Consider the following 17,577-nt stretch of genomic DNA (forward strand, 5'->3'; position numbering starts at 1 on the left):
TAATTATGATTGTTATCTCTAACATTTCCCATAAGATTTCAATGTCTAAATGTAACTCTTCAACCAATTAGGTCCATCAACCTTAAAGATATCCCCTTATCCTATTTTTTTGAAAATATGGAACTACTCTCTAGGATCAACCCCATTAACTTCCAACTCCACTAACTTCAACTATAAATATCCCAAATTGTCCAAATCGTTTACAAGTATATTAACCTCTTCTTCCTCTTTCCAATGGTTTTTGAATCACCTCAATTGAACCTTCCAAGCAATAGTCATGAAAAGTCTAAGTTGAACAGCTATTTGGGCACTGCTTTGCACGTCAACCTCATTCTGATTACAAATCAAAAACATGTTCTCTAATCCCTGTGAAATTTTGGCCTATAACAAATGAAATGGCCTCTTTAGAAGTTTCAATTGTTTTTCGGCAAGCGAACTCATACCACCACTAATTTTACCCAAATAAATCTAAAACATTTATGGTAATGAGAGAGAACACACACACATATCATAGAGTTATTAATGTACATGTTTATGAATAGGATATATGGATATATAGAAATTATTTGAGACTCGTCATTTTATTACTTTTGGGACTTGTGTGCCATACCTCTTCAACCTGGGAGATTTCCAACCACAAATCTCAGCACCTACACACCATGCCCTACCCTGGGGCAACCAAGACGATCACATCATAATTTCCTGTGAATTCATCAAACCTAGGACACAAGCAATAGGTACAAGTTCAAAATGCTCCAAACAATAAAAGGGAGAGATCTCGAGTTTTTCTGATCCTTCCCCTCGAGGAGATTGTAACGAATTACAGAGATCAACAGATACCATTAAAACCAGTTCATCAATGCTAAACCATACATCAGTTTGTAGGTTCTCAAAGCATCATAGGGATCATCTCCAAACAGTTTCAAAACAAGGCACCCCAAACATGTTCGACTACCTGCCAATCCCATAAGAGCAGCCAAAGACTATTCAGTATTCAGAGTTTCCTCCTTTCAACCTCGGATGCTAAAAGTATCCTTCGCTAATACATCCTCCCATGATCATACAATCAGATCATTGCTATCTCCAGGGGACTTCGACAATGAACTTGCATCCAATTCGCCTCCCTCGCCATAGGTCATTAGACTTAGGAGCCCCTGATAACTCTAGCTCCATTGCTAGCTCCAGGGGACTTCGACAACGAACCTGTACCCAATTCGCCTTCCTCGCCATAGGTCATTAGACTTAGGAGCCCCTGATATCTCTAGCTCCATTGCTAGCTCCGGGGGACTTCGACAACAAACCTATACCCAATTCGCCTCCCTCGCCATAGGTCATTAGACTTAGGAGCCCCTAACATCTCTAGCTCCATTGCTAGTCCTTACCATCTCACTCACCATTCCATTTTAGCAAGCCATTATTATTTTGTTTCATGCCATAGTACCATGATCTCTTATATACATGTCATAATAGCACTACCATTGGTTTTTCTCTCCATATGTTATTTTTAGCATTTTTTAAGGAGATGTGCTTGCACACCAACATTGTAGTCATATTTTGTGGTCATCAATTGGACATTAATAAATTTACTTTACTCATTATCAAGGCTATTAAGGCAAGGTACTATTTACATATACATTTCACCCCATGTATACCCCATTAAGGTCATAATATTCGTAACCAACAACTAGTTACATCAAATTGTAACTACCTTCCAGCTTGAGATCCCTTCCAGCTCATCTTCACGTTTGTTCATGCCAATAATTTATGGAGATGGATAATCATCTTCTAAAGGAGCATATGATCTTCAAACTGTGCTTGCACAACAAGTCATAGGAGCATTTCATTTTCATATTATATATCTATTATATAATACAAGATTATCATTCTCTGTTCACATACTCCCACAAATCCTTGAGTATATTTATATAAAATGATAAAGATTATTTGAGACTCATCTCTATATGGATATATAGAGATTATTTGAGACTCGTCATTTTATTACTTTTGGGAGTTGTGCTCCATGCTTCTTCATCAAGGAGATTTTCAACCACAAATCTCAACACCTACACACCATGCCCTACCCCGGGGCAACCAAGACAATCACGTCATACTTTCCTATAAATTCGTCAGACCAAAGACACAAGTGATAGGTACAAGTTCAAAATGCTCCAAACAATAGAAGGGAGAGAGATCTCAAGTCTCTTCTCATCCTTCCCCTCAGGGAGATTGTAACGAATTACAGAGATCAACAGATACCATTGAAACCAGTTCAAGAATGCCAAACAATACATCAATTTGTAGGTTCTCAGAGCATCATGGGGATCATCTCCAAACAGTTCCAAAACAAAGCACCCCAAACACGTTCAACTACCTACCAGTCCCATAGGAGCAACCAGAGACTATTCAAAGTTTCCTCCTTTCAACCTTAGATGCAGAGTTTCCTCCTTTCAACCTTAGATGCAGAGTTTCCTCCTTTCAACCTTGGATGCTAAAAGTATCCTTCACTGATACATCCTCCCTAGGATCATACAATCGGATCCACTGCTAGCTCCAGGGGACTTCGACAACGAAACTGTACCCAATTCACCTCCCTCGCCATAGGTCATTAGACTTAGGAGCCCCTGACATCTCTAGCTCCATTTATAGTCACTCACCCATTCCATTTTAGCAAGCCATTATTATTTTGTATAGTGCCACAGTACAATGATCTCTTATATACATGTCACAGTAGCACTACCATTGGTTTTTCTCTCTATATGTTATTTTTAGCATTTTTTTAGGAGATGTGCTTGCACTCCCACATTGTAGTCATATTTTGTGGTCATCAATTGGACATTAATAAATTTACTTTACTCATTATCAAGGCGATCAAGGCAAGGTACTATTACATATACATTTCACCCCATGTATACCCCATTAAGGTCATAATATTAGTAACCAACAACTAGTTACATCAAATTGTAACTACCTTGCAGCTTGAGAGCCCTTCCATCTCCTCTTCACGTTTGTTCATGCCAATAATTTATGGATATGGATAATCATCTTCTGAAGGAGCATCACATCTTCAAATTGTGCTTGCACAACAAGTCGTAGGAGCATTTCACTTTCAGATTATCTATCTATTATACAATATAAGATCATTGTCATTATCTGTTCACATACTCCCATAAAGCCTTGAGTATATTTATATAAAATGATAACCAAGGAAATTTAACATTGTCCATTCAAATATGCTCCATTCACGGGAGACTACTCTTAGTGCATAGCTCTTCATGTATTGCTAATTCTGAGCTATTTCCCACATATACCTTCAACTTCTACATGGCTTCACTCACAAGAAGCTATGCAAATAATATTCACTTGTCGAGTGCATAGTACAAATGAGGGGAGTCTCCAATATATCTGCAGATCATCAATACAAGATACCATCTAACAAACATTTGGTCGGCCCATCAACTGTGGGCATTAAACCACTTAAAGAGTTGAATTCGCCCCCTTGATAGAATATTCTAGCATACCCCCTTGATGTTTATTTGGAAAGGATTTGCAACATGACATTTCATTAAATGTGCACTCACTTGGGAAGTTGGCATTACACCTAACAATATTCTTTGCCAATATGATAAGTAAAACCATGAAATTTTTAAGTCATTGAAACAAGCAAGAAATATGCATTACTATAGATATAGTGAGAAATCCCACGTGAAAATACCTGAAATGATGGAAAGCAAAGATATTCAGATGTATATAAGAAATCAATGAAAAGGACCACAGCAGATAAACCCACTTGAAATATCAGATGACATGCAAGCATTAAGTATAGCACATTGTTCAATTTTATTTTCACTAATATAACTCATACTTTGGTTAGTCTAAACATTCGTAGGAGTAGTGTGTTACATACAGTCACCTTGAACATCATCAGAAACAAGGCAGCTGCAGACAGAGGACTTATGTTAAAAATAGCTACAAACTTTACCGTTTTTGCACTAAAGGACAATGGCAACCTGTGTACTTGAGTTTACAATAGGACCCAAAAGAACCAGGAGAAGTTGATGCCTACTACTAATTTAAGAAATGCAGTATAAAATTTATCTCTATTCTGAAAATGTAGCAATATCAAAGAATTTTTAATGTTTCCATAGTTTTCTCCCCTAATAGAGAACACTTATTATTCAACAAAATAAATTATCCAAAATTGCAGTTAAAATGACTATTCAACGCCATCTTCCCCTGTGTAAGTATACACTTTTTTCAAAATGGTCATAAGAAATTTCTTTTCTGTACCACATCTAACTACACACTCATAAGTTACATTTCAAAATTGCTCCAGAAATAACAAAAAGTGCATCTTCAAGTAAAAAGCATATTCTTACAGAAATTTTGCATGATTCTATGGATAGGCAAAATATTTTGCCTTGGCATAGGTTCATCATTGTCACATAGACACAAATTATAGCATTCTACAATTATGGCTCATTTTAAATGGAAGTACCGAACAGTTTTTCAACCTAATTCTGAGCATGTGCTTACAGTCTAGATTGCAGGGAGCCTTATCTACTGCATACTTACCCACAACATCTTCAGATGGCACTTCTGCTTCATTGAGAGTACTAACAAGTTTTTTAACCTGCTCCAAAGTACCATTCTACAAGGCAAATGCAAAATGAGAAAATTAGCATTCATATATACCAACACCTGAAGTCAATCTCTTGCATACAAAATACAATGCACAAGTTTATTTCACAACACATTTCACAGTAGACATGTGCCTCACTCAAGATACTTTCAAAATATTTAATTAATTAACCAAAAATCAACAAGTGTGAAGTGCAATTTGTAATTTATAGCTATACATGTCTTGCTGATTTGACATAAGTGAAGAGTAATATGTTAAATGATTTAACATTATAATTGACAAATACAAGCGTCATTTTGCTGCTGTAAATAAGAATTTTCAGATCTGGTTTATGTATGATAAGATTGTCTTAGAAGGCTGAAACTTATTGAAATGCTTTGTATCTTTTCTCCTTGGATTACCTAGAAGTTTGGGTTGTTAAGGATCAAAATATTGTCCACTTCTGCTGTTGTTTTGTTTTATATTTCATAGCCACATGAAAGCTGAATTCATAGGGTTGAAACTTGAGATCAAAAAAACTTCTAGTTAAGAGGTGAAATTTCTGAATTTCATATTCCCAAAAAAATTCCACACAATTCCATAAATGAAACACAAGTACACTCCTTGGTAAGTTTGTCCTTTGCCTTTTGTTATGGGCCCTTTTCCTAAATATGTCATCACACCTTCAAAATAAGCATCTTGATATGAAAACAGTCTACACAATTACCCAGCTGATTTTCTTGAAGGAAACCAACATACATCCTTTCAAGCACACTGTTACAAGGGAGTGCTCTTAGGGATCTTGACTCTCACCCCCATCCCAGATCTGTCTTTCTACAGAAACGGAAGTACAGCAGAGGTGCTCCCAATGGTGGATTTACTCCCACAACTGGGGCAATCACAGGATCTGACCATGGAGCAACATTTAGGGTGTGTGCTCCCCAGAGCACTTGAATGTTAGTTGTGGCTACCTAACGTTCTATTGATTACACCATGGTCCACTCCAAAGTTCCAAACACTGCTCCAATAACTGGCAGAAACCTTTCAGTTTTTAATTAGTTTTTTTTAACATATGGGAATACCCTGGTTAGTGTTATGGCCATTAATCTTGATTCTTGTCTTAGGTACACTCAATACACTATTGTGGCTATCATTGGTTCTATCAGGTTATGTTAGCATTAGTTACAGTACACCATGTGGTGTTTGTGATCAACAGGGATCCTTGCAAGCTCCATCATGGAAACATACTTTGCAGAGAAGGAAATGGATACGGAACTCATGGAATGAATCCCAAAACCTTAAACATCTAAAGGATAAAACCCTACACCCCATTCCTATAAGACAACCACTTTCTCCTTTGCGAAATAGAAAAGATACAGCTGCAGACTGGAACCATCATTCTACAGACTGCACACAAGTGCTTGGAAGACTGAAGTTGGAAGTTGGGTCAAGATTGAAGCTTGGAGCTCAGCTGAGAATCAAACTGGAGCAATCAATTCAAACTTCAAGCATCATATTTTGACTTTTTATTTGTAAGAGCTACAGTTAAGCCATGCTCCAGAGAAACAATATTTAAACCACTGGTATATATAACATATATAATGTACACGCAGTAGAAGAAGATTTGTAGTCAAAAACCCATATCCCTTGAAAAAGGAAGTGGAAGAGTTACAGCTGCAATTACATTTCAAACATATGAAATAGCCTTGTGAGAATTATGCCTTGCAATTTTTTGAGTTTGGTAAATTTGCAATGAAGGAATTAACAATATATATTCAATTAAAGTGGTTTTCTCACCCAAGCCTCAAGGTCAATGTTAAATTTTCCATAAATACTCATTTCTCATTTATTGAACCTTAAGTTGTTTATAGGTTTCTAATGTCCATATTTGAGTGCCCGCAATCCTTGAGCAACAAGGCTACTCATCTGTATTTGATGAGGCGTGGACCTTTACCTGTACGCTGTCTCTGTTAGATCATGGATTTGAAAGTTTGAAACCCAATGCCAAACAAGATAAAAGTAACTTTTAGATATTAGCATGGCATGCTTGGGCACAGATTATCTAATAGGGCATTTTTCTTGGCCTTCAATTCAAAAAATCAAGATCTTGAGCACATTATATCCACTTCCATTTATATAGGTTGAAGGTGGTCACATGACAAGTTTGAAACATGCTTTTTGGTTTACTGTTTATGAATGGAATATTTGTGTTCATGTGTCTAATTTGTAAATTCTGCACATACAAATCTGTTGTATACGCTATACATAAAGATTTTGAAAATGCAGATTTCCAAAGCCATCCCTATTTCTAAAACCTTTTGCACATCCCTGTTTCATTATGTTGAACTATGCTGAGACAGACTCTTGAAATTTTGAACATCCCTATACTCATTATGTTGAACTGGACTGTAGGTTGCTTTTCAAATTTTTTAATTACAGCGATTTAAATTCCCTATAGACAAACATAGTACCATAGACATGGAACCATCACAGCCAAATGAAATAGTGAGCAGATCACAAGAATGTGCCCTCAAGAAAGACCAGAGATTTCCATTATTGCAGCATATGGAAATCCTCAGAAAAAACCCAGTGGGTTGTTCAAAAAAATGGAGTTGCAATGAATACAAGAAAGTCCTAAATGGCTCATACACTAGGGTAAAGGCCAGCTCACTGAACAAACTAATACAGCAACGAGAGTATCTCTAGGTCCATCTGATGTAAACCCTGGACCAGTTTGAATCCTGCAAAACTTCAGTTCTATGCAGCTTTGCACAATGCTGCTGATAGAAGATATAGTAAGGAAAGCTCCTGATGGAAGGATCTGCATCTAAAGCTTCTGTTGCCAACTATACCATCTGTTATGATTAGTAAAAACCCTATTCTGGGACCTCTTGAAGTAGAATTTAATAACCAAGGTAGAAAAATTGTTGATGAGTTTGTAGTCCATTGCATTTATGCAAATGGACTACCATTTGATTTGGTGTGTTCCCCTTAATGGCGACAAAAGATTAATGTGGTCAATAAAGTGCCAAAAGGCTAAAAAAGCCCCAGTTAAGAAAAAGTCCACACCACATTGTTGACATCAGAAAGACAATCTCTGGACAAACAGTTACAAACAAGAATACATGGGCAAAAACAGGGATGTCCATTTCCAGTGGATGAAAAGACCAAAGAAACCTCCCTTTAATCAATCTCATTGCAATATGCCCCCAAGAAGCAATGTTTTTTAAGGTTGTTGACTACAGTGGAGTGGAGAAAGATGCAACACTCATCTTGATTCTTCACAATTCTTATTGATGGAATAGAAATGTGGAGCCACAAAACATTATCCAAGTCATCATGGGCAACACATAGGTTTGTATTGTTGCATGCTTCATTGGGGAGGGTCAATATGATCACATCTTTTAGACTTCAGTAGCGATAAATTCACTAGATCTTACCCCTATTGAGACTGGCAAGATTGACTTGATTAGCCAAATATAAGTAGAAGTGAAGAAAATCCAAATGTTCATCTCTGACCTAAACATGTCACTGGATAACCTACTTGAGGATGTTACATCACCAATCCAACCTCCCACTAAAGCTTCCAACACCCATGCCCCCCCAACGTCTATTCATGATGTAGAGCTATACAACGCAAATGAGAAGCATGTTGGGCATGATGTAGAGCTATACAACGCAAATGAGAAGGATGTGGACCCATTTCAAGATATGTAGTTAGACCTAATCTGCATTATCATAGAGTGATCATTGATGAGCTAAGTCACATGACACGATGACATGAGACACAAAGGATACAGAAATACAAGTGTTTGACACAAGACACAACAATGCCAAAAACAGGACAGAGGACACAATGTGGGGGTGTATTAAAAAATAACAAATTAGTGAATTACTACACATACAAAATTCAAATATAGACAAAGATTCAATTCTTTTTAGAATTTAGAAACTAAAATCCACTTTCCCAACACTTGGAATCCCTTCTAACACTGCACAGTAACCCTCAGCTGCACTCCAGAACATCTCACACCTCCAACCTGTTGAGTAAAATGAGCTCAAATGAAAGGGAAAACATATTTTTATGGGCCATGGGCCCCTCTTTTACGAGGGACACAGTGAAGGCACATGTCAAACACATTCCTTTACATATCCATGTCTGACACGTAGGATATAGGAAACGGGTTCTGTTTAGACATGGTCCCGTTACTTAGTTGATGAGACACTCATTTTTGTCCAAGGCATCATGATTTTAGATTTATAAATCATCAGTGATGGCTATAAGATCATTAATTTTCGTCTACGGATGGGTAACAGTAATATGCATAGTTAATTCCAACAAATTTTCCAATGGGATAGAGGATTAAAAATTATTAGTGGCTTTCCGGATAGAGGATTAAAAATTATTAGTGGCTTTCCCTTGGGTCCCTCAAAGGTTTGGGGTCCTATTGCACAAGTAGATTGTCTTTTTAGGCATTTATGAATCTAGAAGAAGTTTGGCTAGTTGATATTGAACCCACAAAACTCAATCCCAACTAGAGAAATAAAACAGATGGAGAAGAGAAATTAGTTGAAAGGCGTTATAGGTTTCTTGGTCCATAATTTTTCATGATGAACATGTCAAGTTCATGTAGTGGGTTTCTTGCAGGGGGACTTAGATCATTCACCTATTTTGCTTGAATTGGTTCTAGTAAAGATATAAACCTTTGAGTCCATTCACACTGAATCCAGTGAGGAGGAATATATCAAGAAACTAGTTCTAGTAAATTGGAATAAACTAGTAGTTCCTAAAGCTCCAGGGCCTTGGGGTCTCAAAAGATCTTTTTATTTTCTACAACAATGGCTGCAAAAAGTGCTTGGAAGCTAGATAAAAGGTTAAGTGCGACGTGATATATATATATATATATATATATATATATATATATATATATATATAGTGTGTGTGTAGAGAGAGAGATCAATCTTGATTCAATAATTGACTGGATAAGAAGCCTTATTAAGAGTCTTGTTTCTATTATTTGGAAATTTGATACGGTAGGCTTTCCCTGGGTAGGCAACTGGCCCATCTGGAGGGTTGGTAGAAAAACTAAAATGAAAGTGGAGATAGAGAAATACACATGGTCCTAACTGGTGCAATGTATGCAAGGCAAACAATGAAACTATCATATTATCATGTCTTCTGCATTTGCTAGACAGGTTTGGAAAGGGATCAGTGGCATAAAAACGTCGAAAAAGTATAATCAACAAAGGATCGTCAAACCCTATTCATCATACATTTTCAAAAAGATGTAATGCATTTAATTCTCAAGACCTAGAAATGTCTCCAAATTGTACAAGATTAGAATGATTCAAAGTGTACGAGCTAAATGAAGTCCCTCCTTTGATAATCTGTCTGTCACCTGGTTCCTTTCTCTGAAGATATGGTTATCAGAAATAGGTATAACTCTCTTGTATACCCAAGCCCATATAGTCTTCCCTAAGCCATTTGATCTCAGAAAGAGTTACCAAAGATTTGTATATGTGATTGACCATATTCTGCAGCCAAAGCAAGTAACAGCGTCAAAGCCATGAGTTCTGGAAAAATATTTTATGCCCAGGCCTATATTGGCTTCGAATCGTTGGATAGGTGAGTCAGATAAAGAGTATTCCCATTGCCAGTAACATTATGGTTTTTTTTTTTTTTTTGAAAAAAACATGAAGCCACAGAAAGGCCACAGAGCATGACGTATCTTCAATGTTTGCACTAGTACGAAAAGAAGAAGGTGCTAACATATCAACCACGGAAGTGCACCCCAGAGCCTATTTTTGAATTGACAAAGTTTTTGGTGCAGATAATTACTTAAAAAACCTGACTTACATTAGTTTAGATCCATCTTAACCTAAACTCTAATAAGCACTGACTTACATTAGCTTAGATCCATCTTAACCTAAATTCTAATAAGCACTTAAATCACTTTAGATGCAGGGATTTGCACCCTAAAAAAAGTTTGCACCTCAAGGAATTAAGTTCCTCTTGGCATTTGATAGATCTAGAATTATAAATGAATCTAAACTACATTTTATTATTTTGAATTTTTTTATATATATTTAATCAATAGAAATGATGAAGGGTTAGTGTTGCACTACAAATCCCATCCTTACTAGGCTGGGAATTCAGAGAAATCGGAAACAAAATCTGGATGTAGGGCCCAATTTCATCTACTTAAGCAAGGCCTACAGGGCGGCTGCAAGTTCATTCTTGTATTTTAAACTCCTAAGTGCTGCAATAGAGGAAAAAACTACGGGAGCTTTCGTGCAACCAATATATTCAAATCGGACATAAGATTTGAATATCTTTACAGCGATATTAATAAATGTCTTCCACGCGAATACCTCTGCAGTGCCAGGAACCTTCGCTGCAAGAGATTTGCTCTCTTTGTATAGCCAATAATGTTTTGTTAGATGTTTGTCGCGTACATGGGTAACACTGACATATCAATTGTAAGTAGAATATATTGTTATTCCGTTCAATCTAGCTTAAACAAAATATTATTTAAATAAATTACGAATTCTGCTCACAAAGTAGGCTACAAAATTCTATTCACAGTTATATAAACATAACAGAGATGGATCTGGGTTTATATAAAGAACAAAAGGCAATGTTCAGTGTAAAACGATCGCACTCGCACTTAGATCAGCTGTACTTTAGTCAAAGTGAAACAGAAGGCAGCCATTTCTAAGGGATGCTCGGTTAAACACCTACCCTTGTTATCATTTTTACATTGTATTACAGGATTTTTCTGAGGATTTTAATGAAATGGGAAACAGGGCTAAAACCCTGATCGGTTATAGAATATAACAATGCAATTCTTTAATGCAAAAAAAACTGGTTACTTTGACATGATTATGCACTCTAGCAGGCATTTTGAAGGGAATGTTTTAACTCACGGCTTTCCAGTTGCCTCCAACGAAAAACTTACGCGCCATCGTGTTGTCGCGAGATCAAAGAAACCTCGCCCAAAAAGTACAGAAAAAAATGCTCGAAAGATTTAGGCAGAGATGTGAACAGAAAGTGTGGCAGCTTAGTTATATAGAGCAGATAAATGGGTTGGAATAGTGGATATTATAGAATCAATTTAATTTTGGGGCTAGAAATCCGGCCACTCTTATCCTGACTGGCGGCTTCTAAGTCTCATGAAACGGTTATGTAGTCAAAGACGCGGACAAAAACTTTAAAACTTTTCAAAGTGGTATTTATTTTCTGTGTGATCTGAGATCATGGTTAGTTATTTTCATTTGTTTGTCGGTGGTATGATATCATATGGTACACGGGTATCGAACAAAAGTATATCCTTTTCTTTATCTATTGTTTTTTAAAATAGGGTATAATGTTCTTAAAATAAACAAAGAGCATAAAAAGTAAAAAATATATATATATATATTATTATTATTATTATTATTATTATAGGAAAAGATGTAATGTCTTATAAAAAAAAAAATTTGGAAAAGAGGTAATGTGTTATAATTAGCATTTGTATCAGATGTTGCAAAGGAAACGCCGTAAGGCATAAAGTACGGAAATTCATTATCCATGTAGTGTGTGCATTATTCATGAGGAATATGTGTGACAATCCAGATGCATTGTATCCTGTGGCTCTGGTCTCCAAACTCAGCTCCAAAGAATCCATCACATGACTAACAGCCTCTGCAAGGCTTATGTTGTTCTCCATTCCCCAGACCATTGCCATAACCTCCTCATATTCAGTCAACATAAACTTGAGATAATTCACAACGTAGTTTGTAAGCTTTGGTGGACTCCCATCAACAAACAATCCTGAATCCTCCTCTACCTGTTTCCCAAAGTCCCACAGAACTTGACAAGCACTGTGCACCAAGTGCTTCTCCATTTCGCTCAACCGAAGCCTGATCTCCAGGCATCTGGGCCCTTCAAAAACCACCCCGAAGTCCTCCTTCAATCTCTCCAATCCTTCAACCATGTACAACAACTTGAACAACTTCTGAGGCTCTCTCTGGCTCAGGGCAACAGCCTCTCCAAACTCTATCAGTGCTTTCATACCGCTTCCTAAAACCAATTTCTGAAAGAAATCTGTCCACAATTCAATATCAAATGTCTGAAAAATCCTGTTGCGGAGCTTCCTCTCAGAAGAAACCAAGACCTTCACTGTCTTCCTTAACACCTCCAACCGTTCTGCCACATGGTCTTCTAGAGCAGTCCACTCAAGCTTATCAATAGATGATGAAGAATTATATCTCAGGTAATCAGTTTCCATGCTCTTGAAGCTCGCTCTCATGCTCTCAATCCTAATCGAACCATAAATCTTCAAGCACTTTTTAGCTCTACCAAAGCTCCCCAAAATCTCTGCAATCATTAACCAAAACAATTGGTTCAACATTTAGTCATTCTATGTTTCTTCAATAACATAAACATGGGAGCATGGCAGATGACTCACAATGCTCACACCTTTTTAGAACATTGATTGAAGGGGATTTGGCTTACTTATTTGTTTTATATTTCATTGTATATTTAGCAAATTAGAACATAAATTATGGACTAAACAGGAAAATGCCCAGGGACAGACAATTCTTAGAAAATGGTTGTCCGCATTCTAATCCAAAGAATTGGAAAGAATGCCACTCTTAGACTATCAAAAACAGTTTGAGATCAATATCAAAAAGGTTGTTTCAATCTAAATAGTATAAGCAAAAAAGCTTGTATCATATACTGTTATTGCCAATGCCACAACAATAAAGTCATATGCTTTCAAATAAACTCTAACCTTAATCACATACATTAACCAAATACTACCACTTATTGCAATTTTACTACACCTAAATTTAGCAAACCATATACTGATCATTCCCAAATTAAACATAAATTGTAGACAACACATAGGATACTTGTCCTGAGACTTGGGAGACCATTTTCTACTTACCAGTTCCTTTTCCAATCTAAATCTACGCTATACCGAGTTTTTCCAAACCATATGATGATCTATTCCCAAATTAAACATAAAATTTATAAACAACGAAGGTAAATGGAATTGCAACTTTTGGTGCTTTAAAAAAATTCTTAGTAGATTATATAGGGGATTTCAAATCAATGTAGATACGTTTCCAAGAAAACATGAACATAATCCATTACGGAAGGGATAGAGGAGATTTTATGCTTGTAACAACAAGATAAAACATCTTACTCTAGGCCACAAGATACACAATAAATAAGTCATATCAAACAGATTACAATCTAATTTTGACATCTTTTACACCAAGTGAGATGCCTTTTAATGCAACCACCCTATACAATGATAACACTGAGAACATATAACTAATTTGAATAGTCATTACTGTCCTGTGCAATGCAAGGCCAAGTTTTTAGTTGGATTCATCCCCACTGGTGATATGGCCTTTTAAAGGTATTTATGAATCAAGGCTCGTTGGCCTTGAGAGTTGGTACCATTTTGTGTAATGACAATTAATCAGTGTTGATCCTTCCACAGTCAATAAAAGAATATCACAAATCCTCTCTTAAGAAAAAGAGAGTGCAGTGACTTCTCATGTTACACAAATGTATTTACAATTGCGTGGCCCTCGACCTCTCAAGCCATAGTGAGAATATGGCAAGGAGTTACTTTTGAGCCACTTCAAAATAAAGATTCAGGTACTCATTTTTCCTATGAAAGAAATAGAGAGGATAATATCTTACATTTATGCCACTGCTACCCAAAATACAAATCCTTTCTCTAAACAAAATGGAGTGCAGTGATTTCTCATGTTACAAATAAGTATTCAGCCCATAAGTTATGTTGCATGGCCCTGGACCTCTCAAAGCATGGTGAGAATTGTAAGTATTTAGCCCACAGGTTATGCTGCATGACCCTGGACGTCTCAAGCCATGGTTTCTCATGTTACAAATAAGTATTCAGCCCATAAGTTATGCTGCATGGCCCTGGACCTCTCAAACCATGGTGAGAATTGTAAGTATTCAACCCACAGGTTATGCTGCATGACCCTGGACCTCTCAAGCCATGGTGAGAATGTGGCATGGAGTTACATTTGAGCCACTTCAAAATAAAATATTAAGTTCTCTGTTTTTGCCTATGAGAGCAATAGAGAGGACATTATCTTACATTTATGCCACTGCTACCCAAAATGTAAAAGGAACATAATTTCCTCATTAGAACAGTGGTACAGCATTGATATTGGAATCCGGAAGCCCTCTCTCATAAGTTCTCCATGTATCCAGTTATCCCGTTTACAAGTATTCCATGTACTCAATTATCCCCTTTTTTTTGTCAAAATAACTTACAGTACATTGTAGCATTGTAGCCACTCTTAGCAGATTGGATAATTTGCAATACTTTTAGCTTGATCTATTCCCAAATTAAACATAAAATTTATAAACAACGAAGGTAAATGGAATTGCAACTTCTGGTGCTTTAAAAAAATTCTTAGTAGATTATGTAGGGGATTTCAAATCAATGTAGATACGTTTCCAAGAAAACATGAACATAATCCATTACGGAAGGGATAGAGGAGATTTTATGCTTGTAACAACAAGATAAAACATCTTACTCTAGGCCACAAGATACACAATAAATAAGTCATATCAAACAGGTTACAATCTAATTTTGACATCTTTTACACCAAGTGAGATGCCTTTTAATGCAACCACCCTATACAATGATAACGCTCAGAACATATAACTAATTTGAATAGTCATTACTGTCCTGTGCAATGCAAGGCCAAGTTTTTAGTTGGATTCATCCCCACTAGTGATATGGCCTTTTAAAGGTATTTATGAATCAAGGTTCGTTGGCCTTGAGAGTTGGTACCATTTTGTGTAATGACAATTAATCAGTGCTGATCCTTCCACAGTCAATAAAAGAATCCTCTCTTAAGAAAAAGAGAGTGCAGTGACTTCTCATGTTACACAAATGTCTCCATTCCCCAGACCATTGCCCTAACCTCCTCATATTCAGTCAACATGAACTTGAGATAATTCACAAAGTAGTTTGTAAGCTTTGGTGGACTCCCATCAACAAACAACCCCGAATCCTCCTCTACCTGTTTCCCAAGGTCCCACGGAACTTGACAAGCACTGTGCACCAAGTGCTTCTCCATTTCGCTCAACCGAAACCTGATCTCCAGGCATCTAGGCCCTTCAAAAACCACCCCGAAGTCCTCCTTCAATCTCTCCAATCCTTCAACCATGTCCAACAACTTGAACAGCTTCTGAGGCTCTCTCTGGCTCAGGGCAACAGCCTCTCCAAACTCTATCAGTGCTTTCATACCGCTTCCTAAAACCAATTTCTAAAAGAAATCTGTCCACAATTCAATATCAAATGTCTGAAAAATCCTGTTGCAGAGCTTCCTCTCAGAAGAAACCAAGACCTTCACTGTCTTCCTTAACACCTCCAACCATTCTGCCACATGGTCTTCTAGAGCAGTCCACTCAAGCTTATCAATACATGATGAAGAATTATATCTCAGATAATCAGTTTCCATGCTCTTGAAGCTCTCTCTCATGCTCTCAATCCTAATCGAACCATAAATCTTCAAGCACTTTTTAGCTCTGCCAAAGCTCTCCAAAATCTCTGCAATCATTAACCGAAACAATTGGTTCAACATTTAGTCATTCTATGTTTCTTCAATAACATAAACATGGGAGCATGGCAGATGACTCACAATGCTCACACCTTTTTAGAACATTGATTGAAGGGGATTTGGCTTACTTATTTGTTTTATATTTCATTGTATATTTAGCAAATTAGAACATAAATTATGGACTAAATAGGAAAATGCCCAGGGACAGACAATTCTTAGAAAATGGTTGTCCGCATTCTAATCCAAAGAATTGGAAAGAATGCCACTCTTAGACTATCAAAAACAGTTTTAGATCAATATCAAAAAGGTTGTTTCAATCTAAATAGTATAAGCAAAAAAGCTTGTATCATATACTGTTATTGCCAATGCCACAACAATAAAGTCATATGCTTTCAAATAAACTCTAACCTTAATCACATACATTAACCAAATACTACCACTTATTGCAATTTTACTACACCTAAATTTAGCAAACCATATACTGATCATTCCCAAATTAAACATAAATTGTAGACAACACATAGGATACTTGTCCTGAGACTTGGGAGACCATTTTCTACTTACCAGTTCCTTTTCCAATCTAAATCTACGCTATACCGAGTTTTTCCAAACCATATGATGATCTATTCCCAAATTAAACATAAAATTTATAAACAACGAAGGTAAATGGAATTGCAACTTCTGGTGCTTTAAAAAAAAAATTAGTAGATTATATAGGGGATTTCAAATCAATGTAGATACGTTTCCAAGAAAACATGAACATAATCCATTACGGAAGGGATAGAGGAGATTTTATGCTTGTAACAACAAGATAAAACATCTTACTCTAGGCCACAAGATACACAATAAATAAGTCATATCAAACAGGTTACAATCTAATTTTGACATCTTTTACACCAAGTGAGATGCCTTTTAATGCAACCACCCTATACAATGATAACGCTGAGAACATATAACTAATTTGAATAGTCATTACTGTCTTGTGCAATGCAAGGCCAAGTTTTTAGTTGGATTCATCCCCACTAGTGATATGGCCTTTTAAAGGTATTTATGAATCAAGGCTCGTTGGCCTTGAGAGTTGGTACCATTTTGTGTAATGACAATTAATCAGTGTTGATCCTTCCACAGTCAATAAAAGAATATCACAAATCCACTCTTAAGAAAAAGAGAGTGCAGTGACTTCTCATGTTACACAAATGTATTTACAATTGCGTGGCCCTCTACCTCTCAAGCCATAGTGAGAATATGGCAAGGAGTTACTTTTGAGCCACTTCAAAATAAAGATTCAGGTACTCATTTTGCCTATGAAAGAAATAGAGAGGATAATATCTTACATTTATGCCACTGTTACCCAA

At 36.6% G+C, this 17,577-nt stretch overlaps 2 protein-coding genes across 2 annotated transcripts in view; both read right to left on the reverse strand.

Annotated features, from left to right (window-relative positions):
* The window catches only part of TPI (triosephosphate isomerase), a 47,384-nt gene extending 35,682 nt beyond the window's left edge, over positions 1–11,702 (reverse strand). The window contains exons 1-2 of the mRNA XM_089411293.1: positions 11,546–11,702; positions 4,573–4,648 (exon numbers count right to left, since the gene is read on the reverse strand). Coding sequence (XP_089267419.1) covers positions 4,573–4,648; positions 11,546–11,584 — 115 coding nt within the window. The 5' untranslated portion in view covers positions 11,585–11,702. The remainder of the gene's footprint in view (positions 1–4,572; positions 4,649–11,545) is intronic.
* Positions 11,703–12,081: 379 nt separating this feature from the next.
* Positions 12,082–12,987, reverse strand: LOC149187137 (exocyst complex component EXO70A1-like). The gene has a single exon (XM_089409566.1). The coding sequence runs from the start codon at positions 12,985–12,987 to the stop codon at positions 12,082–12,084; it is 906 nt and encodes a 301-aa protein (XP_089265692.1).
* Positions 12,988–17,577: the final 4,590 nt, after the last annotated feature.

Source organism: Pinus tabuliformis, chromosome 3_1 (assembly GCF_031772625.1).
Source record: "Pinus tabuliformis cultivar Carrire ecotype Pingquan chromosome 3_1, CPIR1, whole genome shotgun sequence".
In the NCBI taxonomy this organism is placed as follows: domain Eukaryota; kingdom Viridiplantae; phylum Streptophyta; class Pinopsida; order Pinales; family Pinaceae; genus Pinus; species Pinus tabuliformis.

Excerpts from the sequence above, each read along its gene's own strand:
- LOC149187137 (XM_089409566.1), bottom strand. The coding sequence starts at position 12,987 with ATGATTGCAGAGATTTTGGGGAGCTTTGGTAGAGCTAAAAAGTGCTTG.